Raw genomic sequence first — 27946 nt, forward strand, 5'->3', positions numbered from 1 at the left:
ACATTCAAAATGTGCTGATGTAAATAATGATTGTACAGATTGGCTTTGTAACGACCATTGTCGTGGATAAATTTATAATAAAGTCCCGTTGTGTTTTTAAAATTACAGGCGTTGTTAATCACACCTCTTTGTATTATGGCTTCTTTACCTGAGCGATACTTGAGTGAATCGATTAAGATTTGTAAGTTTTGTGTGTAAAATTTTCATTCCGGCAAAGGTTTTGAGCATTTAAAGTTACTTTATCATACAAAACTATATATTTTCTGAAAGGTATATATCTCAGGATGAAAAAAAATCTTTACCGAATAAAAAAATATTCGAGGGTATTAACGATACTGGTGATTATGTCGGAATGACTGCACGATAACGGTATTCTTTTTCAACGAAAAAATTTCATTCCGGCAAAGGTTTTATATATCAAATCAAAGCATATGGATTCAATTTTTACATATTACAAAGATATGGTCGTAATGATTAAAAAAAATCGTGTCCGAATGAAAAAATGTTAAAAACTTTTTGAGATATTAACTGTTTTATGAAGACGACTACCTCATTCCGGCACCCAGTTTTTACGACCATAGCTCATTCCGGCAAAGGTTTTGCATATTAAACATTTAATTATCTAAAATATTTTTATATATTTCGATAGCCCTATATCCATAGATGAAAAAACTGAAAACCGAATGGCGATAGCTTATACACAACACAAGTTATCGACCTTTTTATGCAAGTCACTACGTCTATTCCGTCGCCATTCCGGCGATTAGTCCTCACCAGTGTTTGCTTACCTCATAACATACTTTCGTTTCACTGTTGAGTGTTGTAGCTAGTATGATTAAATCATGTCACACTGAGGATCTGAAGATTACCCTTTTTAATTTTCACCAAAACAATATCCCAGTCCATATCCTGTTTATTTTTCACTATGTGAAGACGTGCAGTGAGTGTTTGTCAAAGGTATTGTATATTTTCACTGCTGAATATATTGATGATGCATGTCAGATGTTCATGATTTTGATTTAAATAACAGAGATTGGCAACTCCGCCATTAGCATGCATTGTTGTCGAAAAATGTTAAGGGACCAACATTACTTTGAGAACTACATATTAGTAAATTGAAATATTATTCTTTAAACCAAAAGTATATTGTTTTTATGAAATATTTATAGGATTTAGTTGTTTAAAAGTTCTTGAAACAATAAATTGAAAAATAAGATTAATATATAGAAAATGTATAGGCCAGCTATAAAAAGTTGGTGAAATCAGAGACATAAATAACAGTGATTGGCAACTGATAAAAATCTCGTGGTCCCCATTGTAAAGTATTCCCAGTTTAAATCAGTATATTTTTCTAATAAACAATTATATCGAAATATATACAGCTAAAACTTATTACCAAAACATTCAAAATATTATATTTTCATGAGATTATGTCTCATATTAAAAGAGGAGTTATAGGAGGCAGTAGGCTACCCATTGTCCAAGATTTTGCCGATGTTTTATAGCTGGCCAATATATTTTCTGTATATTAATCTTATTTTTCAATTTTTTGTTTCAAAAATGTCTAAAACCTATGCCTATTTTTCATAAAAACAGTAATCTTTTGGTTTAAGATCATTATCTCATATTAATAAATAGTTCTCAAAGTAAGGTTAGTCCCGTAACATTTTTCAACTACAAAACACCAATGGCGGGGTTGCCAGTCTCTGTTATTTATGTATCTGGCAAAAACTCTGACAGCGGGTAGCCAACTGCCACTTGAAACTCCTCTTTTAATATTGTTTAAAAGACAATAATAATATAATATTTTGAATCTTTTTGCAATAGGATTTACCTGTTTTTATTTTGATATATTTGTTTATTAGAAAGATATATAGTGCGAGTACCCATTATTGCAGAGTACCCATTATTGCCGATTGTTATATAAACAGCAAGATTTCTGCTATCTATTCGTAGTTTTCGGCTACAAACCAAAATAAATAAATAATAGAATTGTTAAGACACTATAAGAGTTGGGAATGAAGAAAATCTAGTTACAGTTAGGAACTCACCTTAACAAAGGTAAGCCTACAAAAACGTATCTCATTTGTATCTGTGCGATGACACATGCCACTGAATCTTTGACTTGTAATCTACTTTGATGACAAGGCATTTTTTGTTTATGTCCAACTTCGAAGAATATTTACCTCCGTGTTATGATATTTGACAAAAATACGCAAGATACAAGGCGGATCAAAGATTTATCCACAGGCACTTGCTGTGTAAATAAGAGGCGTTGCTTTTAACTTTCACACACATTATTTCTTTTACTGGACACACTGAAACTTATTTTTAAAAAGATTTAAATAGATACAATGCATTTCTTCAATTTTTAATCATTTGTCCCAAGTCATGTGAAGCACATTGTGTGCATGTGGCCGCAGGGACATTGAAAAGAATATTGCTTATAATATGATTGAATTTTGTTTTTGATATAATTTTATATGTTTTATTCTTACATTTTATCTTATTTTGATAGATTATTTTAAAATTTTGACCTTTTTACCGATTAAGGTAATTATCCATACGTCACAAAACAACGTCTGACGTAATTCACGCGTTATTACGTTTTATCCGTGCCCGATCTAATTGAGACCTAACGTTAAAAGGTGTATTTCAAAACAAAGAAATCAAGCTGACATAGAAATTGATTCAAAACAAATATATCAAAAATCCTGACAACTGCAATCAATTAGGCCTACCGGGGTATTAATCAGCGAAATAACATGACTGGGTTCTGTCGATTGCGTTCTCGTTTTGAAAATATAACACGTTAGACCGCTTACTTTTGTCCTGCATAAACATCAATCCATTATAAGGTTGAATTTAATTCAATTCTTTGAAAATTAATTCCTGATAGTCCATAAACATCCAAAATGAAATCCTGACCGAGATCTATATTCCAGTGCATAAGGGAGATAAAAACACAAGGGGAAATAATTTGACCTATATCATCTTTATCCTTTTCGCTTAGCAACAAGAATAGATTTATTTTCCACAAAAAAAATGTTTTTAAAATTAAAATAATGCGCTGAATGGGAAGTTATTTCATTATAAGAACAGTCTTTAAAACCAGTAAAAAAAAGTTTGAATAGAGGTTTTGTCTTGAAGGCATATATCAGGTAGTTAGCATTATCCACGCATGTGACTGCAATTTCTAAATACCGATCTCGATCCATAATACTTACCGATATCCAAAGAAACCATCTTTTGCGATTTAAATGATACAGATTAATCAACAGTTTGTTTAAATCATGTTTCCTATTCAACAATAATCAAAACATATTTTCTAGAGTTATGAAATAATAAAACAATGCACAGTTTTTATTTTTACGGATCTTTTTTTAATATATATATTTTAATGATTTTACCAAAAATATGCCAATTGTGATCCTGAAAAGGCCGGTCCCTAGGGTAATTTTATTTCCAATTGATTAAGGGCGTTAAGGTTTAAAGAATATCAAAATTTTAGAGAATTCTGTACGTAAATAAAATTATAAGAGCTTAAATTCTCTTTGAAAATTTATTCATTTTATCTAATTTGTAAGCAGATTTATCTATTTTTTTTATAAATAAGCAAGTGTAACATAAAAAAATTTGTTTTTAAATAATAATTCCTTTATTTTACACAGGATATAAGTCAAAAAATGATTTTGTGAAAGTCAAATTTCAGGCTTAGGCTTATATTCTTTATGTATGAAAAAAGCGCCCTTTTCCGCAATCGGTTCTATTTTTAGCAACGGTCCTAGCTTTTATAATACCGATGGACCAGCCAACAGGGTAAAATTTGATAAGAATATATCCGCAGATACACGTTTGAAAAATATGAAAAAATTCTGTACGCATTTTATTTATCCAGTTGGGTATGGACCATTACCTTAATTACTGGAAAATAACGAAAAGATATGAGCTGCAATAATGGGTAATTGAACTTCCTGTAAATCGAAGGTCATGAACAGGGTTTAATTTTACCCAGAAGTAAGTCGATATTAATGAAACTAAAATAAAAATTATTCCTCAAATTAAATAAATGAACAGTGCAGAGATTTGCCTAGAAATTTTTACATGACAGGTTACATGAAGAGAATAAAGAGAAAAATTTTGTATTTTTCGGCAATAATGGGTACTTGCACGTTACTGATTTAAACTGGGAATACTGTACAATAGGGACTGCGAGATTTCACATGATTTTGATCAGTTGCCAATCTCTGTTATTTATGTTTCTGATTTCCTTTAACACACTAAGGCTGTACACACAAATTGAATACCGCGCGTTAGCGCAGTGTGATAATTTGTCTGCTTAGCCTCCAAAAGCAAAGTAGGTTGCAGATATGTGAGGGATGCACTCCCAGTAGTTTTCAGTAAGATACCTTGTGTTATTATTAAGCTATGGGGTAATCTTAACAATCCTAAAATCTTTGTGGTCTTTAGTGCGAAAAATTATTCATATATAAAATATTGTGGAATCACAGTTTTAAATTTTTATGAATACCTCAGGCTTCAAAAGATATACTCTCCTTAAACTCTGTCCCAAGATATTTTTGAATCACATTTTGCTTTATTATTTGATATTTATTGATATCTTTAGATTCCAATGATGTTAATTCAATAATGTGGAAAAATTCCAAGATTTCTCTTTTAATTGAAACACCATTACACCACCTCTAGCTTGTCATATTTTAATACACAAATACAGATAAACACTCTACTGGGATTTTAAATTGCAAACTATATGAAAGTATCTTGAATGATTATGTTGAAAAACTGTGAAAAGTATTCTAAGAACTTCTGAATGACAAAAAAAAGTTGAGAAAAAGATGAAGGCTGGAGTTTCTGTCAGCAGAGTGACTCCAAGTCAACGTCATTCATAAATGAATGAAAAGGTGTCCAAGTAGAGTAATGGACAGTGCACTCGCTTTTCACCATTTTTGACCCGAGTTTGATCCCTGTGATTGACAGTGGTTGTATGTGATAGGGTATGGCGGTTGCCCGCTTGGACACGTGGGTTCTCTTTGGGTACTCCGGGTTCTTCCCACAACAATGACCCCCTCGCGCTAACATTAGTGCCAAGGAGAGATATTAATATAAGTTGTAGAACTTGTTTATCAATCGTTGTAAAATAAACTAGAGACGAGCTCGTTGCAAGCAACGATTAGGTCTTCCGTCGTAGCTGCGTCATACTTGTGACGTAATACAAAACTTGATACCTGACCATGGTGCAATATTAGATGTATAAACACTGTGAAAAAGAAACAAAGTACATGTATATAAGCAAATACAGATCTTTAAAAGTTGTCTGAAGTTTGATTCGCCGCATGTTGTTTTTTTTGCATGTGCATTTTATTTTGAGAAACTTATCTAATCATCATAATTGACTCAATATACACAGAATATGGACGACGATTATAATCACACAGTAGGTATGCCCGGTATGAACGTAAAAAGACCAAACATTTTACTCGCATTTTTTATCGAAAGCAAGGGCCAATGAATCTTTTAGAATGTATGCGGAGATCCTGGAAATTTTACAGGGGGTTCTGAAGAATAATTTTGTTTTTTGAGGGGTGGGGGGGGGGGGAGGGGGCATGCGCGGATAAGAAAAATTTTCCTGGGGTGGGGGTTGAGTGTCTGACGGTTATTTGAGTTTGCCTGGGGATGCCCGAGGCATATTTTTGTAATTTTATATTGTACATGTAATGGAAAGAAATTTTGCGGGGGTTGGGGTTGGGTCTGGAACCCTCACCCTACTCTTCTAGATTCGCGCATGGGGAAGACCGATGCCGGTAATTTAACGGTAATTTTAACCATTTTTATTTAATTAATCATTTTCAAAATTATCGGAATTCCAATATAACCTTTAAACGCAGTTAAAACTTAAAATACGAACCATTTAGTCTCGGTGAGTATTCGGCCAACATGCGTCCGCGTACGAAAGAAATGGCAATATTCAAGAAATTTGGATGGACGATCTGGGTCCTAGGTCGTCCATCCGATTCTTTTTCAGACTAAGAGCTACAGAACTGCACTTAGAGAATGTCAAACTGATTATGTCAAATTTATTTTGTCTCAAAGAATAAGTTTTTTTAATCAATAAAGTTTTACCTTAAAAAAAAAGAAATCGGGCACAATTTTCAATGTAAGCATTTTACAATTTAAAGGTCTAATAAAATTTTGAATGAAGTTTCAAGATACTACTCTTCGTTGTTTTATACGAAATATTGCATGGAAAAAAGATTTACAGCGCATATACGAGGGTTGTCCCAAAATAATGTAGACAGGACACATAATTTATAATCTGTTCACTGGAATTTCATTAGACTTCTATGTTTTCTTCAATGACCCTTTGGCAAACAATGCTGAAAAGTTCAAATCTGTACTTTATTTATTTCTCGAGAAAATGAATAATTAGTAACAACAAGTTTTGTCAGGCGGCGCAATGTGCGACGTCAAAAATTTCCAGTTTTACGTTGTTGCTAAACCCTCCACATCGTTCACGATAACATTTACGTTTTATTTCCGAAAATGTCTTAGAAAAAATATTATCTTTGAACATGTACTCTGCGTGCTTATTCAATATATATTTCTAGTTTTGTTTTGTTTTTAAATATTTTCTAAGTACAAACGATTTGTCGGCTCCAAACTTGCCCTGTATTACTTGTTGTCTAACGTCCGTCTTACCGAAATGTGTCGTTCAACATTTTGACGTCCATTGATATCGATCGGAGTTTCTTTTTTCCACTTATTGTCATCATACTTGTTCAAATATTTTCAATGTTGTTTAACTACTTATTCACAAAACGCATTTATCATCGATTTTGTGTAGTATGTATATAACTTCAATTTCAATCCTATTTTCCTTATTTTTATATAAATTTTTTACATCCTTGATAATTCAATTTTTTATAAGTAAAATTTAAAAAAAATTAGTTGCTGTGAGAAAAAGTGGGGGGGGGGGGGGGGGGGACCCACAAGCTTGAATTAATAATTGCATCTTTAATGTGTCAATATTTATATTCATAAATGATGAAAACGTTATATGGGATGTAATAAGCAACAATGAGCAAGAGTGTTCAATTAAAAGGGCTTTTCACATTGCACATGTGTAATCCTGATTTAAAAATAGATTGCCATATTTGAAAGGTCAAAAAAAAAAGAGGGAGGTGTCATCGCAACAAGATGATACACATTGTCTAAGTAGTACAATGTAAGTAATAGTTGGTGTTGGATTATCATCATTAACAAAGAATCATCAGTTTGGATTAATTTAAACAAATATAAATTCATATAATTGGAATATTTACTGGAGGGGCTACGTACAAGTAATTCGCCGAAGTGGGGTACGTGTGACCCAATTTTCGATCAATTGGGCGATTTCATTCATCTGGAAAAGGGTTTCACTCGCGTGTACAAATGTAAATGTACATCAAACAATTGCTAGTCAATTAAGTGTGTATGTTAATTCGATAGATTTCTTCTAAAACATTCAATCCAAAGTATAATATATGTAGTTATTAGTTGACACCCTCCCAATGGATCTATGCCGATGAACTATCTGAGATCTCAGCTGTTTCGTGAATGGTAAAGAAAGACTTCGCGCCATAATACGTCTCATTCATAATTTTGGCTCGCCGATTAGTGGGCGAGTCCAAGTTAGGCCAGAGCACATGATGTGTAGATGGTCTTGCCCACTCTATTTTCTTAACTGGTCATATAATAAATAGAGATATCACGGATCTTTCACTTTTGTCGGAGCATGTAATAAATGGAACCAAAAAATAAAGAAATTCTAATTGAATTAAATTGAAGTTAAAATGTAAATACCCCCTCCCACCTACGGATTATGATTTTCAAAATTCCCCATTTTTTAAATTCCTTGTCAAGATTTTTTTTTTGATGAAGCTGCCCACCTAACCCCCCCCCCCCACACACACACACACACATTCAAATAACGATGCTACATGTACTTGTTTGAATATCCTTTCCTATATGGTTAGAAATAACAAAATGTCTTTGATTTTGCATCTAATATATAACAAATTCAATTTCCAATTTGGCTGTTTGAGATTATTCGATACATGTACATTCCTAAAATGATTTAAAATAATGAAATGATCTAATTTCCAGTGATATACAGGTACATGCACTCGATCGAAGAAAAAGATTGAAATTGCTTCTAAACTCTGCACGTTCAGTTTAATAATTTATGATCCGCAGCGAAAATTAAATTTCATTTCTTATAAGATAGCCTAATTGAAACATGCATGCTTCCATTGAATAACATTTGGGTAGTCAGGCAAGCTTTTTGGAAAGCTATTGCTTGTATAATATTAAGGTCATACGCGACCTACATGTATCTTCCATTTTTTCCTATCTCCACAATGTGAAGATTTCCACTTCGTTATATCATAATTAAATTTTTATGTAATATGATATTTTTGGTTTGAATATAAAGTGTTCAAATTAATATATATAGTATGACTTTACTTATAAGCATTCAAATGCATTTTGCGTGCTATTTTAAGGAAAGTTGGAAATATTCTAGCTCCAAAACGAGCCTGGTAATGTACTCTAAATCTTTTGAAATTAACAGGTTTAAATGTTAATAAATAAGGAATGAAATATCAAGGAAAATTATATAAAATTGAGGAACGTCTCGTCTGTCCTTAATTAAAAAAATATAAATAGACATCATAAATCCCATATCAAACGACATAAAACCACTTGAATCTGCGCGTCTTTTAATGAATTTATGAACAGCGGCAATTCTAAGGTAATGTTAGCTGCAAGTCTGTATAGCCCTTGTATGAAAAATTTCGGATGGTACTCAATTTTTTCAGACGGAGAGCTACATATATGCAGCTAAGGTAACTAATAATGCTTTCGATGAAATACTTTGTTTAGTAATGCAAGGTTTTAAGAGAGCAATACTTATTTGTTTAAAAAATAACACCCTAATACTTCGCATTTCATTCGCTGTTTGTAGAACAAGCAGAACCAGTATCAGTTCGATCCCTACCATATGTACATTGTTTGAATTTAATAGCCCTTGCATTGCATTGCTTTGCATGTACAAAATATCTTTTAAAAATTCAACACTGAAAGTGTTTATCTATATGGCTATTAATCTATATGTACATGTACACATAGCGTACACATTTGATTCAAAATACCCCAAACGGAAAAATTCACTTATTGAGTCTACATTTTATAGAATTTGCAAAAAATACATTGCGGGTCTGAATGTTTGTTAATGTGTCAATCTATCAATATACAGTTTGTTAATTATTTTCGATTGCTAAGGCTACATCGTTTTTGATGAACATTGAACAACATTTTTTCCATGCCATTATTTCCACGGAAGATAGCGAGTACAATTATAAAGCACAATTTATTTAATTATCTCTTTAATATTGTGTACTAGTATGTAATAAATAATTTATAAATTGCTGCCGAAGGTTGTTAGGTATTTTCATTTGTAGATGCATTGCAAGTAAAAAAAACGTGAAACGCGGGGCAAGTCATAATTAATATCCCTAATAACCGTTACTTAAAAATAGCGGCTTTGGATTCAAATATTATCGTATACGAATATTAAGTTCACTTTTTAAAATCATCTCCACGATGATAATATTATATCCATCGGAAATCAGTATTTTGTTTGCTTTAAAAGAAATGTTCTATCGGGAGCAATCCCGCGTTCGTTTAAATTGCCAGCGTACATTTGTCATGTCAGTAATACACATTGTGCTTTATATGACGGCCGTGTATACGTACTGTAGAAAAGTTGAGTTTAATTACCATGCATTCGAACCATTTTATTAACACATCTCCCAGCACTGAAACAATTCAAAATGTCTCTGTTACTGTAACACAGTGGGGCGTTAAACATGTGTACGTCCAGCTCTACGAGCATATGCACTGTCGTCAAGGCGACGGCCTGAATACAGCTAGCGACTCTTCTATCGATCGGTTACCTGAGTCTCGTAATGCATCTAAATATAGAAAGGGGCACAGTTATGAAACAAACAACAAAAATCAGGTCAAAGACGTTCATCTTTATGAAATGAATATGTACATATGAATAAAAACATTTGGGAATTATGTAGAATTATTTTTGCGCGCTGCATGTATCAATTAGTGCATTACAAAAAGCCCTTTCATAACCTCCTAAACGTGCGCACCCCCACAAAAATGGACCGAACTGACAACAATTGTTTCTGCAAATACTGGCTACAAATTACGAAAACATCAAATTGAATACCACGGAAGGATTCAAAATTAATTTCTTTACAACTTTGCTTCAATAATGCATTAAAATTTTTTATTCCTTTACAAGTTATTGACAAGAAACTTTTGACGCATCTAACTCCCTAATTATAGGGGCCAGCCCCTTTTTCTGTATACCGAATGAAAGGTCTTGGTAAGACCAAGATCTTTTAAAATACATGTTATAACAAATATTTATCAGGTAGAAAACTAACACGGAAAATACGCGAATTTTTTTGAATTTTTTTCTTACCTTTGATTCAACATCAATATCACCCCTTTTATTTGCATCTAAATAATAAATAAAATATATCTCGCACAAATTCAATGTATTAGCTTCCAAACCAGCTTATCTTTGAGACTCTGCCAGTCATCGTTATAGCTAAACCCCCCTGGACAAAAGAAGTCGTTAAATTTTACTAAAAGGGGAATAACTCAAAACCGGATGGGGATTTTCCTCAACTAAAATATGCAACGACAACATCACGCGGCATGTTATCAGTCCTGAAAATTTCAAAACAATCGGTGAACAAACGAGCGAGATATTAAGGATCAAAGTTGGCGTCTAGAAGAAAAAAAAAATAATAAGAAATTTGAAAATTTTTCAGAATAATAGTAAGGTCTTCCGTTGGAAACGGAAGACCTTAATAAAGTTCAGTTTTTCAGTTGTCATTGATAGACACCTACATGGAACTTTGTCACCATTTCACAAATTCATCTTGTTTATTAAAAACTGAATAGTAACAATGAAAAATTGAATTTTTTCAGATTGATTATTAGTGAAGAATGAAGCAGGAGAATGAAGCAGGGAATAAATTATTTGAATATTATATGTGTCATCATTGGAGCATTCATTGTAAGTATACATGTATGAAAATGCTTAATATGTTTGTTTCCTTAAAATGAGAAGTTAAATGATATGTATAACATAATTCTTTCATCCAGTTATGATGAAAATATGTGATAGAGTTTTAAAGTTTATTGATGTTTTTTAAGTACATGTACAGCAGTCTGATTGGCAGGTAGTTGAAATCAATATTTTATCCGCAGTTTAGTTTGTTCATTTTTGAAAATGGTTATTGTTGAATATGCTTTTTATAATGCTCTATTTGCAGTGTGAATTAAGGTTAAATTATGTTAGCTTATTTGTCAATTTGAGGCATATCAATTACATTTTTGTTTACCAATAAAGAGCATCATTACATTGTTTTGCCATTTTGCTCCACAATACTGTATACATAATGATATATATGTATTCAGTATTCATATGCATCATATTTAAATCATTTACTATTATTTAGTTTTTTGCTATATCTGATGCTTTTATATCATGTCATTATACAGTAGATCTGCTGCTTATCCTCCTCTTGATTTCTTTGTATGCAGTAAAACTTTACCATCATATATATATATATATATATACATGTATCACACTCAAATCTAGTCAAGATTGAACATCATTAATTGCATTTCTCCTTATCACAGTTCATGTGAGCCAGAGGCATTTGTATGTTCAGTTTCAGCATAGTTGTTAACTTTTAAAAAATTTATTTTCTCTTCATCAAAATTGATATAAAGCACCCCATTGGTGAAGAGCTTGCAGGTCTGCTCAGAATCAGAGCAACCTTTCAAATGTAAATAAAATTAACATGAATATTTTGCCCTATCAGACTAAAATTACTAAATATATACAACTTAAAAAATTAATTTAAGGGGTCATAACTTTTTATGCTAAAAAATCTGACATTTGTTGATTTAGTAATGCTAGTAAGTATATCCTTGTAAAATTTGTATTTAAAGTCAACCATGTCTGCCAATATCTGTCTCGATCTGCGAACCATGGAAATAAAATGCACAACCCATACATGTATCCCACATATAACCACTCCTTATTCTTACCTAGCACTGGCATAGCCCAGATTTTGTTTAATACTGTAGGATAAGAGGGCATTTGGTGAATAAATCATATCTGAATCATTAGGAAAAATTTCTGCAGTGGCCATTTCATTATGTAGTTATAACGTTTATGAAAACTCATTGACGAAAGTCTTGATTATGTGTAATTTAAAACATTATTTTAGATTAATGGAAGACCCTCTTTATGATATGTAATGTAATGATCAAGTTGTTTTTTTACATTTTCTTTTATCTGTTCATTTTGCATATAATATTCAAGTGTCTTAATAAGGTTATATTATTACTCAGGTGATCTTTAAGGCCCATGGGCCTATTGTAATAAACTAAACATGTGTCATTATATCAATGCACTGGATTTTTACTATTCTATCCCATTATACACATTTACCAATTGTCTTATTGCAGAAACACTTGCTTTATCCACAAGGCTTTTGTATCAGATCTGGTAATATTTATTATTCCCTGTCTTGCCTCCTATTGTACTAGTCATGGTTGACTGTCTATCTCATGTTTGCTACACAGATCAAAATCATTTGTGATGATTGTATATATTATTTGACTTTAATATCCAGTACATTATGTATTATTATATGAATAAATGATATGGTCACCAAAATATATCTGCAATCTTTTTGATTAATAAAGTAGCTAATGGTAAATTCTAAAAAGAAATTTTAGCTACTTCTGAAATAAAAAGCTCAATATTATTATTTTCTAAAAATGATTAGGTATAACTAATTTCTGTATTTTTCACTGTGTTTATTATTAATGAGTGATTTAGCAGGATTTTATCATTTTGCTTACCTTATTAAGACCGAATACCACTTATTCATATAACATAAAGCAGTTATTTACTTACTTGGGTGAAATGTATTGATTTTGCTATCTTAAAGAAGGACAATATTCCCTGACACCTGTTATGTAATAAATTCACTTCTTCAGATGAGAAAATTGATATATTCATCCCTAGTAAATAAATGATGTACAATACAGTTTCTGAGACTTTCTCCTTCTGTAATGAATATATCTTCAGACTTAGAACCAATTTTACAAGACCATGGAGTTGAGGTAGTTGAGTAAAAACATAATTAATGTGACAATGGCCTGTATGTTTCATTGTCCAGTTATTGCTCTTTGAAATCAACAAGATTTGTCCTACTTGAAAGCTTTGAGTATTTTGGTTAAGACTGGCATCATTTTCAACTTAATTTTGATGCAAGAGGCATAAACCAGTAGTTCCATCAGACTGAAAGCCCACAGTCTTGTTAAAATGGTTCTAAGGCAACAAGCATGCTTATCTATTAAGTTTTCTATTTAGGGAGTTTCATGCCTTGCATTGAGTATCATGCAGTAACAGTAACAGTATGTTGATTGGTGTTTGTGTATTACATGTTGTTTGTAATCTGCATTTATGTCAATTAAAATTGCTAATTAAAAGTTAATTCTAAGGGAGAGAATGCATGCAATTGTATATGTGGATGTAATACATGTACACGTTTCTTTGTGTATATTGAACAGTATATTTCTTCAAGTATGTTTCTTTAAGAAAATTATACTCCAATCTTGTAAATGCTGTAAGTTTGTCTTGAATGTCAAAGTAACACATTTTGTCTATGTCTTGTGTTTTCTGTCTAACAAAGTCCTTTCCATCAAATAATGATATTAAGTGTTTAGAAAAAATGTTCTTGAAAAGTTGTTTGTTTAGCACTATTAATTTGTGCCATTTGTTTGCATTTTATTTTATCAATGCCTGTTATTTTTATTTAGGTATCCCCTGCTTTAACACAAAGTACCAATATAATAAGAACAGGCAAAAGGGGTGAGACTAGCATATGCCCTAGTTTGTCGGGATGGGAGTTAGAATCACAAAAACTGTGTTTTGAGAACGTGAACTTGTACCATTGTCTACTGACCAGAGATGACTACTACCTTGAAGTCTGCACTCAACCCATCCAAGTACCTCCAGGTAATTAACGAGGCCAAGTACAGTTGGAATATGCCCGTTTTCGCGCAGTTTTATTTGCATTGTGTCGTCATCTTTTCTTGGTTGATGCAATGGCCGTATGGTTTCAACTGCAGATATTCAGCAAAATTTGTCAAAAATAGCACATCTGAGGCATAAGATTGATATTATATTGTATAATAAACATAAATGTCTTGAAGTATAAGCTATACTTGGGCTCAGGTCGTGAGGAGGAGAGGATTCAGCATGTCTAGCCCTCTGTCACGTTTTCTTGCCCCGACTAAATATAGCTAAATACATGTATTTCAAGACAGTATCCATGTATTTTGTATTTATGAACCTTAATATGTGATTTTATATGTTATTTATTGCTTAAATATGTCTGAATGTTTAAAAAACACTATAAAGATCACCATTTCCGCCTTTGTCAAATAAAAAATAGCCATTATCCGACAACTTCTAAGAAATGGGCATACCAAATAAAACTTTGATAAAACCACTGGAAAAAACCAGGAGCTAAAAGGTTTTTTTTATTTGACCATTTGATGCCTTTTAGCAATAACGTTCATATATAGAACAGGAAAAAAATCCCAAATCAGCCTCCTTGATAGCTTATTTTACCATATATACATGTTTAAATGGCTGTCATTGTACATTCAAATCATGAGAATGAAATGTAGATTGCTTTGTTAATGAGCCCAGGCCAAAAAGGAAACAACTGATGAATGCTTTGGTCTGTTTGTTAGCTATTTTCACAAAGTCTGCAGTCTTAATTTTTCCTTTTGTAGGTCACTTTCCAAGAATATCAGAACAGTACGACAAACTTTATACAGAACCATGTCCAGATGATACTTACCAACCAGAGGGGGCAATGTCAAACAAGTTCCAAAAGGTTTCTTGTGAATACAAGAAGAATAAATGTGATGAATTAGGGGAGTCCTATTGCAGCAGGGGTAGTATGACTAGTGATGTACAATGTAAATGTGACTATGTGAAAGGCTACCGTGCTTCGGAGTACCTCATAGAAAACCCCAAGAATCAGACATGTTACAATAAAACACATGGGGCTAGATGTTACATGTGGATTTGTGAAAATGGCATGGAACTAAATCCAGGTAAAATTTATACATATCTATGTTATTTTTAAAAAACTAATAGAATTTTAAAGTGTATGTTTTAAGATGACTAGAGATAATCATGTTATGTATTGATAGAATCAAAAATATTTATGGGTGTAAAATACCCGGTATGTTGATTTGTGACCTATAACAGTTTCATGTTATTTTTCATTATAAGATTATGATATCATTCATTAATATACATGAAAAAATCTTCTTTATTTTTCATTCCTTTGCATAATCTAAAAGAAGGGGATTAATATGTATCAGTATTTGTTAATGTAATCTACATAATTTTTATTAACGATCACAAAAAACAACTTCCAAAAATAATATTGGAATATTTGTTTTTTTGCACCTTGCTGAAAAAAAACCTCCTACCCAGACATACATATGTATTATTGTAACAGTTACTTGTTCCAAAGGGTCTGATCGTGTCGAGTTGCCAGGAGAGGATCATCAGATCAAACGAGATGCAAAACGCCAATATTGGTTAATCTGATGATATGGCCTGGCAACAAGATTGGCTTTTTGGACCAAGTTACTGTTATGATGATAAATTAATTATACAATTGTGTTCATATAAAGATAAAATTACAAAAATATCTTCTTTTAGCCATTATTGTACAAAGTTTACCGACCAGTATTTAACAGAGCAATTTTTAGACAAACTCTTTTAGAACATGCTAAAAAACAGACGTTATTTATTGTGTACCATATCTTCAATTTCAGTGAGAGGTGATATGGATAGTGTGGTGATCCGTAATATCGAATCACACTCTTTAAAAGAGCATTGAGAAAGAAGAATTGATAGTGTAAAATAAAGTATTTTACCAAATTGTTTATAAAGAATGTTATTATAGTCAGATTATGCAAACTGTTTTGTAGCTTATAAGTGTGTCAACACGTGTGATCCAGGGTACTACCGCCCACCAAACCAGTTTAATTGCATATCAAACCAGACAACCAGGATGTAAGTATTGCTTCGTAAAACCATAATACAAATATGTGTGTATACAAGGGCTGTTCGGAAATTATTGGGACAATTAATCTTATTTCTTTTGGAAAAATAGATAAACCCTTGAAAATTCACTCAAAAGTAAACCAAAATTAAATTTATTAATGTGAAAACTTCTAGTTAATGACATTATTTGATGCTGACAAACTTGCCCAAGTTCAGTGACCTGAAGCAACCACAAACTCATCGTGACAACATTTTAACGTGTTCCGTTACTTCTATATTTTAAATGCATTACAATCCAATAAAAAAGAAGAATTCTTTATTTCTCATTTATTACTTTTACTTTAGGAAGTCAGCATTTACATTTTCTCTCCATTCTTGATTTTTTGCAAACAAAATTTTAGTTATTGCTACTTGAAAGTCAAATTACTGTGAAATTCCTCTTACGCTCATTCTGTACATACGTGTATTTTACAATGGTTGACATCAGCTGGGCTGTTATAATTATTATTATTAAGTCCCTCTGTTTTTATTCTAGCAAAATGGTCAGTCAAAAATTTTAATGACTGAAGTTCTTGACCCATTACCATTGTATAGTTTTTAACTCACCGAGACGAAGTTGGGGGAGCTTATGCTATATACCCCTGGCGTCAGCATCCGGACCTGGTTAAAGTTTTTAGCTCACCTGAACCGAAGGTTCAAGTGAGCTTTTCTGATCACCCGTTGTCCGTCGTCCGTCCGTCCGTCCATCCGTCTGTCCGTTTGTACGAGGGGGATATTGTGAGACTTTTTTGACCTTCTGGGACTATAAAGAAAGTCCCACAAAAATTTTCGAAATTTGTCCATTTCTGAAGTCCCACATTGATAATTTTCCTTTTTTTTATGAAGTCCCACAAGATTTTGGACATATTTGGTTGGACAAATCTGTCTATGTGATGGACTTCTCCATAAAATTTCTTCTAGCCTCATTTTGGATTTCAATTTTGGAACCTCTCAGGTTTTTACCATATGACATAATGTAGCCTCACTCATTCGCTGTTCGGAACACCTCGAGAATTTTCCACTTTGCTATGAAATTGGCTTCTATTGCTGATAAACTGTGCTGTTAAAAGTTCAGGTAAGTTTCTGTCTTCTATTGATTTTATTTGGTATAGTGACCAAGCATTTAGAATAATTTATGTAAATTCTTGGGATATATAAGTGATGATCATGAAGGAAAATGATGAAAACAGTCAGTATGTTCATAATATAATGTGTCATTACCTGCTTAGTGAGAAAGAATTAAAATAATTTAACACCCTTTATAAATTTTATTGGATAGAGTTGTTAATTGTTATGTAATAGGTAACATTATGAAATTTACATGCACTAATCTAATTTGAAATTTTTACAGTTGGTAAGTTTTGGAATAAATTGAATTTCCTATTAAAGCACAAACTTTGTGCCTCGACTACACAAACATGCTAATTAGAATTGAAGGACCCAGCATCTCTGAATGCCATTTTTGGCTCACAACAATACAATAAGCAATATAATTTTAACATTCTTTTATTTTTTTTTTTTGTTTATAGCTGTCATGGCAAATTTAGTTTAATTAGCGTCAGCGGACATACTGCAATTGTCTCTGGTGGAAATAACTTTCTTATTAAGGTAAATACCATTCATACATGAGTAAGTTGTTTCTAATGAGTTTAACTCTGTTGTCTTGCTTTTATAATTAACCCTATAACAGATTTCTTTGATGATGGAAATTGTTATACCTATGACATTTTTATGATTGTATAATTTTGCATGTGGAAAATAATGTCAAAATCGAATTACTTTGTAATCAGTTAAATTAACTTTGATTTCTTCCATAATGATTGAGTAAGTTATTAGGGGAAATTGACTAAATTTGGCTGTGATTTTGGGCCATAAAACATGTCAGATGTATAAAATTATGTATTACTTGTAAAAACTTCATTCTGTCTTTGAACTTTTGGACTAAACCCCTTTAATTTCTATAATTCTATAAGAAATGCACAACTTTTATAAGTGTGCCAGTTTATCATGATTTTTGTGATGCATAAAATCAATGACACTGACAGAGACTAAGATATTGGAATATAGTACCTGGTATATGCAATTATAAATTTTTAATATTTACATTTTTCAGTGTCTTTGCCCGTGATAACACTAGATATCGATTTTGTACTAGTTATACAGTCCAATAAATTTAAATGATGAATAATTGGGGCGCAAACAGGGTTTGCTTATTTATATTTAAATATTTAATCATAATTGCTGAAAATGATATAAATGTAAGTTATAAGGAATCATTCTTTGAATATTATGAGGTGATAATTTCGGTCTGGATGTGATGAAATAATCCTGAAACCTTTCAGACTTGATTGGATTTGATCACACCTAACTGTCAGTGAAATTATCACCTCATAATACTCGAAGAATGATTCCTTATTTCAAATTTAAGAAACCCAATAACTATAGATTTGAAAATAATAAAAACAGTGGCATCAGAGCAACCATACATAGTTAATATCTAAGAAGGAAGAAGTGAAGTTATGTCTCACAATACATTTGAAAAATTATCAAAATATATTTCAAATTGTAGTAAAAATTGAGTAAAAAAATATTGTAATATTATTGTGATATTTTGTGGAAAATCGTTATTTATCCTGCAACTACCCCTTGCATCGACCAAATAAAGGTAACCTAATAAACCAAAGCTATATTCAGTCAATGCCCCAATATAGCCTCGTGCATTAAGCCAAAGTTTAAGGGTATTGTGAAATCATCTTTCTTGCTTCATTTACACCATGGCGTCATGGTTTTGACTGCAGATATGCAGTGGAATTTGTCGAGTTCTGTTACATTTTCTTACCCTCTCCCAAATATAGTTTTAGACAATACCATCACCAATTTCTACACTAGACATATGCCCGTGATAGTGATGATTGAAAGAATATTACACAAATTATATTCTTTCCATGATTTTTTTTTTTACGAAGAGTAAATTTAAAGAAAAATTCTCTGAGGGTATTTGTCATGTGAAACCTTTTAGAAGAGAGAAACCTCTTGACAATTATTGACTCTTTTTATTTTACTATTTAACAATTTCATCCCCACCAGTTATTTTAAACTTTGTTTTTACCAAGAGTTAGTGATACTTTCAAATCATTTTAGTCTTAGATAGTCTATATAGAGCTATGAATTAACTATAGGTTTCCGTAAGAAAAAGAGGGAATAATACTTTGTAGATGTAAATATAAAACTATAACAGACTGCGCATCTATTTACGTAGAGTAAAGTTTTGTGGGACTGTGTGATTTAATAGACTCTAGACTTGTGGGACTATAGTCTGGTTTTGTGGGACTTTTTGTTTACTGGTAAATAGAATTTAGACTTGTGGGACTATGGTCAGGTTTTGTGGGACTATGTGATATAAAATCTAGACTTGCGGGACTTTGGTCAAGTCTTGTGGGACTTTGTGTTTAAATAGAATCTAGTCTTCTGGGACTTTGGTCAGGTTTTGTGGGACTATGTGATGTAATCTGGACTTGTCAGGTTTTGTGGGACTTTGTGATGTAATCTGGACTTGTCAGGTTTTGTGGGACTTTGTGTTTAAATAGAATCTAGTTTTGTGGGACTTCAAGATGGAGGAAATTCCCATTGGATTTATTTTGTTTTATTCTCCTTATGACTACTCACAGGCATGCACTTTCTGCTCTGATTTTAACTTAGATGTTTTGGAAATCTTTATACATGGATTTTGTTGTTTAACTTTTTTTTCATTCCCTGAATTCCATGCGTGTCGGGCTTTTTGCAATATCTCAAATTTTCATGTTGAGAAGTATACTCTTCTTTGAAGGACTTTAAGTAAGTATAACCTTTGTTGTCTGTCCATGTTATTGTTTCTACATAGATACATACCAGAGAAATAGTTAATGCATTTAAAAGATTGTAGAAGCAACTGTAGATTACTGTTGCTGAAAGTCCAAGCTAGCTTACTTTTTTCAACATATCTTCATTTCATAAATATTTTAATTTGATATATGGGTAGATTAATTATTTGAAAGTTACTTTATACTTGTGGGGCTATGATGAAAATGAAAAGGTCTCGGTCAACTTGCAGGACTATGATCAATGTTTTGTGGGACTATTAGTCTTATAGTAGTAGATGCCTCTCTTAATTGACTTGTGGAACTTTGACCATTGGTTTTTAAACAATGAGATGTTAAATTCCAAAATTGAAGTGATGAACATCTAACAGGAAATTAACATTATAGAAATAACTGTAGGAATATAAGATGAAGAAGAGGGAGATATTTTTTTTAGGTGTTCATGTAATTTTGAGTCTGCTGCTGAAAGGGCTGGCTTATTTTTTTAATACCTTTTCAGTTTATGGACATATCAGTTTAAATCTCTTTTTAGGAGTTTCTTTCATATTTGATTTAATATTTTGTTTTGTTGCTGCTGTGTATTTTTATTGTTGGCCATAGAGAGTTATGGTAAGTGAATATTTTAAGTACAATATCATAGGAAATTGTTTGTATCACTCTTCTTAAACAAACTTTGCATTGTTTGAAGTAGCTATAAGGATCGTAGAACTAACAACTCGATCAAATTAAATCAACTATCCTTTTTTGTCATAAAGCCATAATTAAATCTTTTTATTACACAAAAAACAAAATTATATTTACAGTTGAATGATAAAATATGTTGTTTATCTTATTAAGGAATCAAAATTTACAAATGAATTTGACTGCAAAACATTGCATCCTTCATATATTTTCTAAAGATACATTGACAAATTCTATTCTTAAGGGTACTCTGTACTTGTGAAACTATGGCTTAGTTTTGAGGTATTACTAAAGGATTAACTGGACGTATATATGACAGACCCAATTCACTTCTACAGTTATTAGTGATTTTCATGAAAATTCTATATGAGTTAGAGTTACTAAATATATATTAAAATCAATAAAAAATAACATAAAAATTGAATTAGATTTTTAGTAGGGATCATTTCAAAAAATGTTTGTATTACATCAGAATCTCTTTCAATTGAACCTAATGGGGAAAAGGATTCTTGTGAGGGAAAAATTAATTTTTAAAAAATTCTGCAATTAATTATCTATCCAAATCAAAATATGACACTTATATGATGATTTTGAATGAATACCATTTTAAAAATGACCATGTCATTGACCTCGTTTTTACGGGGGCACATGCCGAAGTGTGGTGTGTCATCATTTTTCTTCAATTTTTTATGAGAAGTACTGCGCAAACATTAAGGAAAAGTTTATGTACATTATTTTGAGGTTGATTTATATAAAAAAAAAAAAACAAATATCAGAGTGTGCTAAACGTTTGTGTATGATAAAATACTTCAGAACTTAAGCACAGGGGCAGTTTTACTATATTTTCAATACAAGTATTGAAGCGAATAGAAATGTATATGATTAATGTTCCCTGGCTCAAATTCTGTTAAAAAAACCTTTGTAGGTGTTTATAATTAACTTGAGCTAATATAAAACTCCCTACAGTTTTTGACATCCCCTAAACAAATAATGTTGAAAAGTGTATTTTAGCATATTGCTTAATCATAGCAAGGTCAGCCACAACTTGCACTATATAAAGTGTGTATTGATGAAGTTGAACAGCTATATCTTGCATCATAAGCGATTTTCCATTGAGTTTTAGTGATTGTGACGTAATATTGAGAATTCATAACAATCAATCTTTTGAGGTGCGCGATATTGTGCAAATGGAATATTAAATTGGGTCCGTCGTTTTTAAATATATATGTATTCCTGAGGTTATGTATCCCAAAAAAATTTATGGCCTCTCAACTTGAGGGACTTTGCTAAGTTTTGCAGGAGAGTTGCCTCTACTGGTTTGCGTGCAGGACTTGGTCAAGTCTTGTGGGACTACAGAAAGATAAGAATCTATTTAAACTTGTTAGGATATGGCCTAATTAAGTCTTGTGGGACTACAGAGAGGTGTTTAAGTTATGTTTAGTGGGAAATTCTACTTTGTAATTAATCACAAGATTAATTAATTCTAGAGACTCTTACCACTGTGCCACATGGGCAACCACTTTTAACAATAATAAGACTGCTATGTGACTATATGGATGTCCAACAATATATTGATAACTGTTATGCAATTTTAATTCAATGAAAAGAAAAGGATGACGGGTAATTTGAAAAGTTGGGAGCAAAAAACAACTGGTAAAAAATAGAAATTTCAAGCAAAAATTTTTCGGAAACATTCATGTCCATTTGGGACTTTTTGAAATTTTTGGTCATGTGACTTACATGTAACAGTACTTTTGGACTCTGAACTTAGAAAATTCCAGAGCAGTGTTTTTTTTAACACAGTTTGTTGTAGGGATTTTACTAATATGGAAAATGGAATGAAATTGCAAGTTAAGCTTAGAAGTCATCATGATTACATACTTGTGTTATCATATGTACTTTATAATAACTGCAATTGTGTGCTTACTGTGAAAGATGAGCCTGATCAGCAAACTTTTAAAATGGTGTGGAGTTGTGTCTTGGAATTTGAATCTTATTTTGAATTCAGGGATGTAACTCATTATTGTAATCTGATGGGAATATCCTTTTTAATGTGCAATTAAGTGATTTCAAGGTATGTGTCTATAAACAGAATTAGACATGTATTTTATTTGCCTAATTAGTTCTATAAGATTTAGTATAAGCAATAATTTTTATGATATATGTGTACTTTGTTCTTCTGGGACTTTTGCTTCTGTATCTTGGACATAACAAAGGTTAAGATAGGAAGTTATAGTAGACATGTGACAGGAAATGGATTTGTGATAGAATCTAAAATGGTTGATTTGCTAGCAGCTCTCCTTGGTGTTATGACTGTCTCTGCTGTTTTTTTGTTATTTATATCCATTGCTCTCTTTTATTGTTGTATTCGGTGGACAAGGATGGCAACTCCAGGGAATTAATTAAGCAATCTTGATTTCATCAAGGTATGCCAATGGTTAAAATTACAGCTTTTGACAACCTTAAACTATATGGTTAAATGACCATGGGACTTTGTGAATATTTTTTAATCAACCATTTTCAAAAATGAATGGATGGCAGATATTTCATAAATATAGCATTTTTTCTTAACCAATTTAAATAAAAAACATCCAGCTTCTTAATGTATATGACTTATATAATTCCTGTATAGTATTATGGGACTTTGGCTATCTTTTGTGAAACTTAATATAGAAATATACAAATCCTTTCTAGGCTTATGGGACTATAAGCATGTTAAGTAAGACTTTAAAATGGATATATATAAGTCATATCTAAACTTGTGGGACTATTTACAAGTTTTATCTGATTAGTTGTATTTTTAACAGCTAGCATTTGACGTGTACATAAATTGTATTTTTATGGGAATTGGCCATAAAGTTATTCCAGTGGGATCTATTCTTTGTAAAGGATTATAATATATAACCATTTTAAGAGTTTTATCAAGACTATTTGACAATTTTTAAAGGTTATAATAAGAAGGGATAGAAGACATGTGACAGGAAGTGAATTTGTGATAGGAGATTTAAGAATCCAAAATGGCTGAGGAGGATTTGCTAGCAGCCCTCCTTGGTGTTATGACTGTCTCTACTGTTTTTTACATTTTTATTTTCACTGTCCTTTTCTATATTTGTGTTTGGTGGACAAGACTGCCATCTCTAGGGATTTAAGCAATTTTGAATTTATCAAGGTATGCCAACGGCTCTTATAGATAACCTTACAATGTTAAATTTCCATGTACTTGTGGGACTTCAAAATCTTTGTAAATTAAGCTTTTAAAAAAAAAATGGATTACAGAAGTTTCAAAGAGATAACATATCTTTATGACCAATTTAAAAATTTGCAAAATGTGATATATTTCAAATTTATGTGATTTTGTTTGAGAGTAGTTTGATTTTACAATTAAGATCAGTTCAAATTTAAGATTTTCAATTTTTTTTGGTTAGCTCTACTATTTTGTTTCAATTTCTTGTTGAAATATGATTGTATAGCAATTGTTTAATGTGAGTGACAGTTGATTTGCAGTTTTTATACACCTCTGATGTCATACTAAAATTTCATAGAATCAATCTAAGATGGTAATGAATCATTCCTGCCTCAGGCTACCTGGTTCTTACAAATAGCTGTAAATAGCTGATGTCATATTCTGCCAGTGAGTGCAAATAAATCAAATAAATAGGTTAAAAATATATTTTATAACATTAATCTTCTTAAAATAACATAACAATTTATTGTATCTGAAACAATTTAAAAAAGGTAAATTATCATTTATGGGGGCCAAATGTGACTCGTACCATATATATAGTTCTTTATGGCTAAATACAAGATTTTTGGGTATCTTAGTAAATGTACTTGTTTATCTTCCAAAAAAAGTGTTATACTATTTTTCTGTAGAAAAGTTTTGAATCAGATGATACAAAAATTAATTTAATAGATAACTTATTTTGTTATTTTTATTGCAGATGATGAACTTGTCAGATTCACAGCTGCAGTGGGCATGTGACCATTTTGGTCACACAAAAGCAGTTCATTTAAACCACAGCGGTTACCTTGAACGAGTTCAGATTGCAAAGCTCATGATTGTTCATGACATGAATCTTACAGGTGAATTAAAGGGGAAAACCCTTGCAGACAAAGAATTGAATGGTAAGGTCCAGTCACCTAGTACATATTTACCGATTAGTGTTTAATGCCAAAAAATGAAGATAACATATAGTGTTTAATCTCAAAAACATCTGTGAACAGGGCATAAAAACACAGACTCCTGGAATTTTGAGAGATCGGATTTGGTTTCTAGGAAGGTTAGGTACCCTCTTTTTACTGGTCTCACTGTCAATGGGCCTTGTGTACTAATCAGATTGATGGAAAAATCCATTATCAAATTCAGTCTAACAATTGGTATCAAGCTTATTAGCCAACAGACAAACCTCTTAATTGATTATAAGGTCATTATAACAACCTTAAAGTTTATGAAATGCTAACTTTTAATGTGGTATTGAAATCTGTGTAGCATCAAAATATTTGTTTGTAGCTTTCTTTGGTTAAAAACTGATTGTTTTTGGAGCATGAAATAAGTTGGGAGATGTGACATGCCAATGATAATGGAATCTTAATTCATGTACCCGGTACATAAATATAAGAAAAATTGACACAAAAGTTAAAATCATCTTGTTTAGCAGTTAGTTTGCATAATCTCTAAAAGAATATAACTCTATATGTATCTTTTACGTATCTTGATACATGTGCAAAATAAGTATTTTGAAGAAGTAATGAAATAATGTTATATAAATAATAATTGCATACTCTCTAGCTTCTTTAACCCTTTTATGAACTTGCACATACTGGTTGCAGTCCATTCAAATCACTATAAATGCAACATTTTCTGCTATTAATGCAGTTCGATTCTTACACTCACTCAGATCAAGTGTCTCAAACAGCAGGCCCATATATAAATATATATATGTATGTTAAAATTTGTGCGATAGAACAAATTCTTTAACATTGCTGATCATGAGCATCAAAATTTTTAATTCTTTCATTAAAAAAAAATCCCTTTAAGTTGTGACATACATCTATATCAGAAAAGGATTTTGCAAAGTCTTAACATTGAGTCTATCAAAATTAACTGCAATGAAATTTTACTCTAAAATTCTAGGAATTAGAAATTCAATTTGACATCTATGAATTCATATTGTAGAGGCCGTGTTAAAGAAAATTCAGGGGGAAATTGGAGGTGCAGACGAAGCAGTGGAGCCCCTGAATTTTAAATTCAACTTCGATGATAATGTCGAAGATCTGGATTCAATCGACATTTATGATTATGATCAGGATGATGTTGATAGTGTTGAAAAAAATGATCGCAAGCCGAAGAGCAGTAGGAAAAGGTGGACTGAAGAGGAGATTGAAGAAATTCAACAGTATTTTGCCAAATTTCTAAAGACAAAAACATGCCCCAGCAAGACATACACACTAAAAGCCATTGAGAAAAGTAAAACAAAAGGGGGGGGGCACTCGCCAAAAGATTTTGGCATACTATTGTCAAAAAAATTTCTAACATGAACAAAAAGTAACTGAGTGAAGTTTTCCAGAGATACTGCAGTGAAATCAGGAAGTGGAAGATACTTTTAACTATGCATAATATTGTGAACAAAGTTATTGTTTTACAAGATTTAAAATTCTTTTTACCTGAATGTAGACCAAAGGATTTAGTGATTGCAAGAAATTGTAAACTTCAAAATTTTGTACTGTGAAAATATATTGTATTTAAGTTACTACCGGTCCAAATATAATATCATGATTCCCATTTCTATTGTTTTGAATCATATGATATAATATTTTATCATAGAATATGATATTGTAAAATATTGTATGGTTCAATATGATATTTAATCAATAATTTTTCGTATCAAATCATATGGTATTTTATATTGTATTATATATTTTGGATTTTTTGTATAATATCAAATTGTTTTATCATATGATATTAAAACATATTAAATAATATTGTAATCATAAAATCTTGTTTGATGTAAAATTGTATTATATAATATTGTATCTTATGATAATGTTATATGATACAGTCTTGCATTATATGATACATTATCATTTTATATTATACAATATCATTAATATTATATAATGCAATATGATTTTGTATCATATATGTCTTATGATAATGTATCATGATTTTGTATCATATGTCATGATAATAAATCATGAAGTTTTGTATTACAGTTCTACAATATATTATATTTTGATATAAGAGATCATTTAATATGTTCTGTCTCTTATTACAAGATTAGCAAAAGAATTGCTTTAAATAAAACATTGTGTTTTCATCCTTACTATTTTCTTTGCGATTTACAGTTTCAGAACCCATTTGCAGCTGGGTAAACTGAGACAATGCAGATAAAGTGTCTTGTCTAATGACAGAACATGCAACCTCAAGTGCCCACAGTTGGTATCGAACCGGAGACCTTTTAGATACCAGCCAAGAACTACATGTACTACCACTGAGCTACATTCTCCACACTCCACCTTGAGTGCAGTTGCATAATAATAATATTTAAGCATTACTTTAAAAAAATAATTGACAGAATTTCTCAAATTTAGGGGACCTGGTTTTATGGATGTAATTAGATATCGTAGTTATGATAGACTTGGGGGAACTGTAAGTTTTGTAAGATCACAGAGAACTTTTTAAATTCAGCAACTACTGATTGCATAACCATATATAGGTTACTGAATAAACCAAAGATTGATTTTGTATATCCCAAAATACTGTATAATCATTAGATTTTATGGTGGCTCAATTTTCGTGGAATTTGTCTTTCTTATCCATAATAACATCCTCCACAAATTGATAGATAAGGGTAATAAAGTCAGAATTCCTTTTGTAAATATATGAGAATACATGAAATTACGTCCCCACGAACCAGTAATATTTAAGCCATCCACGAAAACTGGCCCCCACGAAATTTAATGATTCCACTGTATAGTCTTGTGCATCGTAAAGTTTTAAAGTGTATGATGAAGTCATATATATTCCAATTTTAAATTGTAGGAATATGTCCCAGTTTTGTGAAACTCAACAAATTAATGGACTTCAATTTATGGAACTGTT

The 27946-nt window shown here is 31.5% G+C and overlaps 2 protein-coding genes across 6 annotated transcripts in view; both read left to right on the top strand.

The window, feature by feature from the left end:
• The first annotated feature begins 518 nt into the window (after positions 1-518).
• LOC128175638 (uncharacterized) overlaps positions 519-27946 on the top strand; it is a 55427-nt gene continuing 27999 nt past the window's right edge. Inside the window, exons 1-6 of one of the 4 annotated variants that reach the window (XM_052841423.1) lie at positions 522-957; positions 11074-11161; positions 12628-12667; positions 13990-14188; positions 14974-15300; positions 16192-16276. In XM_052841423.1, the coding sequence (XP_052697383.1) occupies positions 15057-15300; positions 16192-16276 (329 nt within the window). In that variant the 5' untranslated portion in view covers positions 522-957; positions 11074-11161; positions 12628-12667; positions 13990-14188; positions 14974-15056. The other 3 variants (XM_052841421.1, XM_052841422.1, XM_052841420.1) reach the window with 3 other exon arrangements.
• Positions 17006-26771, top strand: LOC128175639 (uncharacterized). 2 transcript variants are annotated; one of them, XR_008242703.1, is made up of 4 exons: positions 17006-17381; positions 17836-17914; positions 24786-24969; positions 26021-26771. XR_008242703.1 is itself a non-coding variant. In XM_052841424.1 (3 exons), exons 2-3 carry the CDS (start codon positions 24786-24788, stop codon positions 26380-26382), a joined length of 546 nt encoding a protein of 181 aa, XP_052697384.1. In that variant the 5' UTR covers positions 17744-17914; the 3' UTR covers positions 26383-26771. The 2 variants fall into 2 exon arrangements, 1 of the variants encoding a protein (XP_052697384.1); XM_052841424.1 differs by lacking the exon at positions 17006-17381 and having other exon boundaries at positions 17744-17914.

The sequence above is a fragment of the Crassostrea angulata genome, chromosome 3, assembly GCF_025612915.1.
Source record: "Crassostrea angulata isolate pt1a10 chromosome 3, ASM2561291v2, whole genome shotgun sequence".
Taxonomy (NCBI): domain Eukaryota; kingdom Metazoa; phylum Mollusca; class Bivalvia; order Ostreida; family Ostreidae; genus Magallana; species Magallana angulata.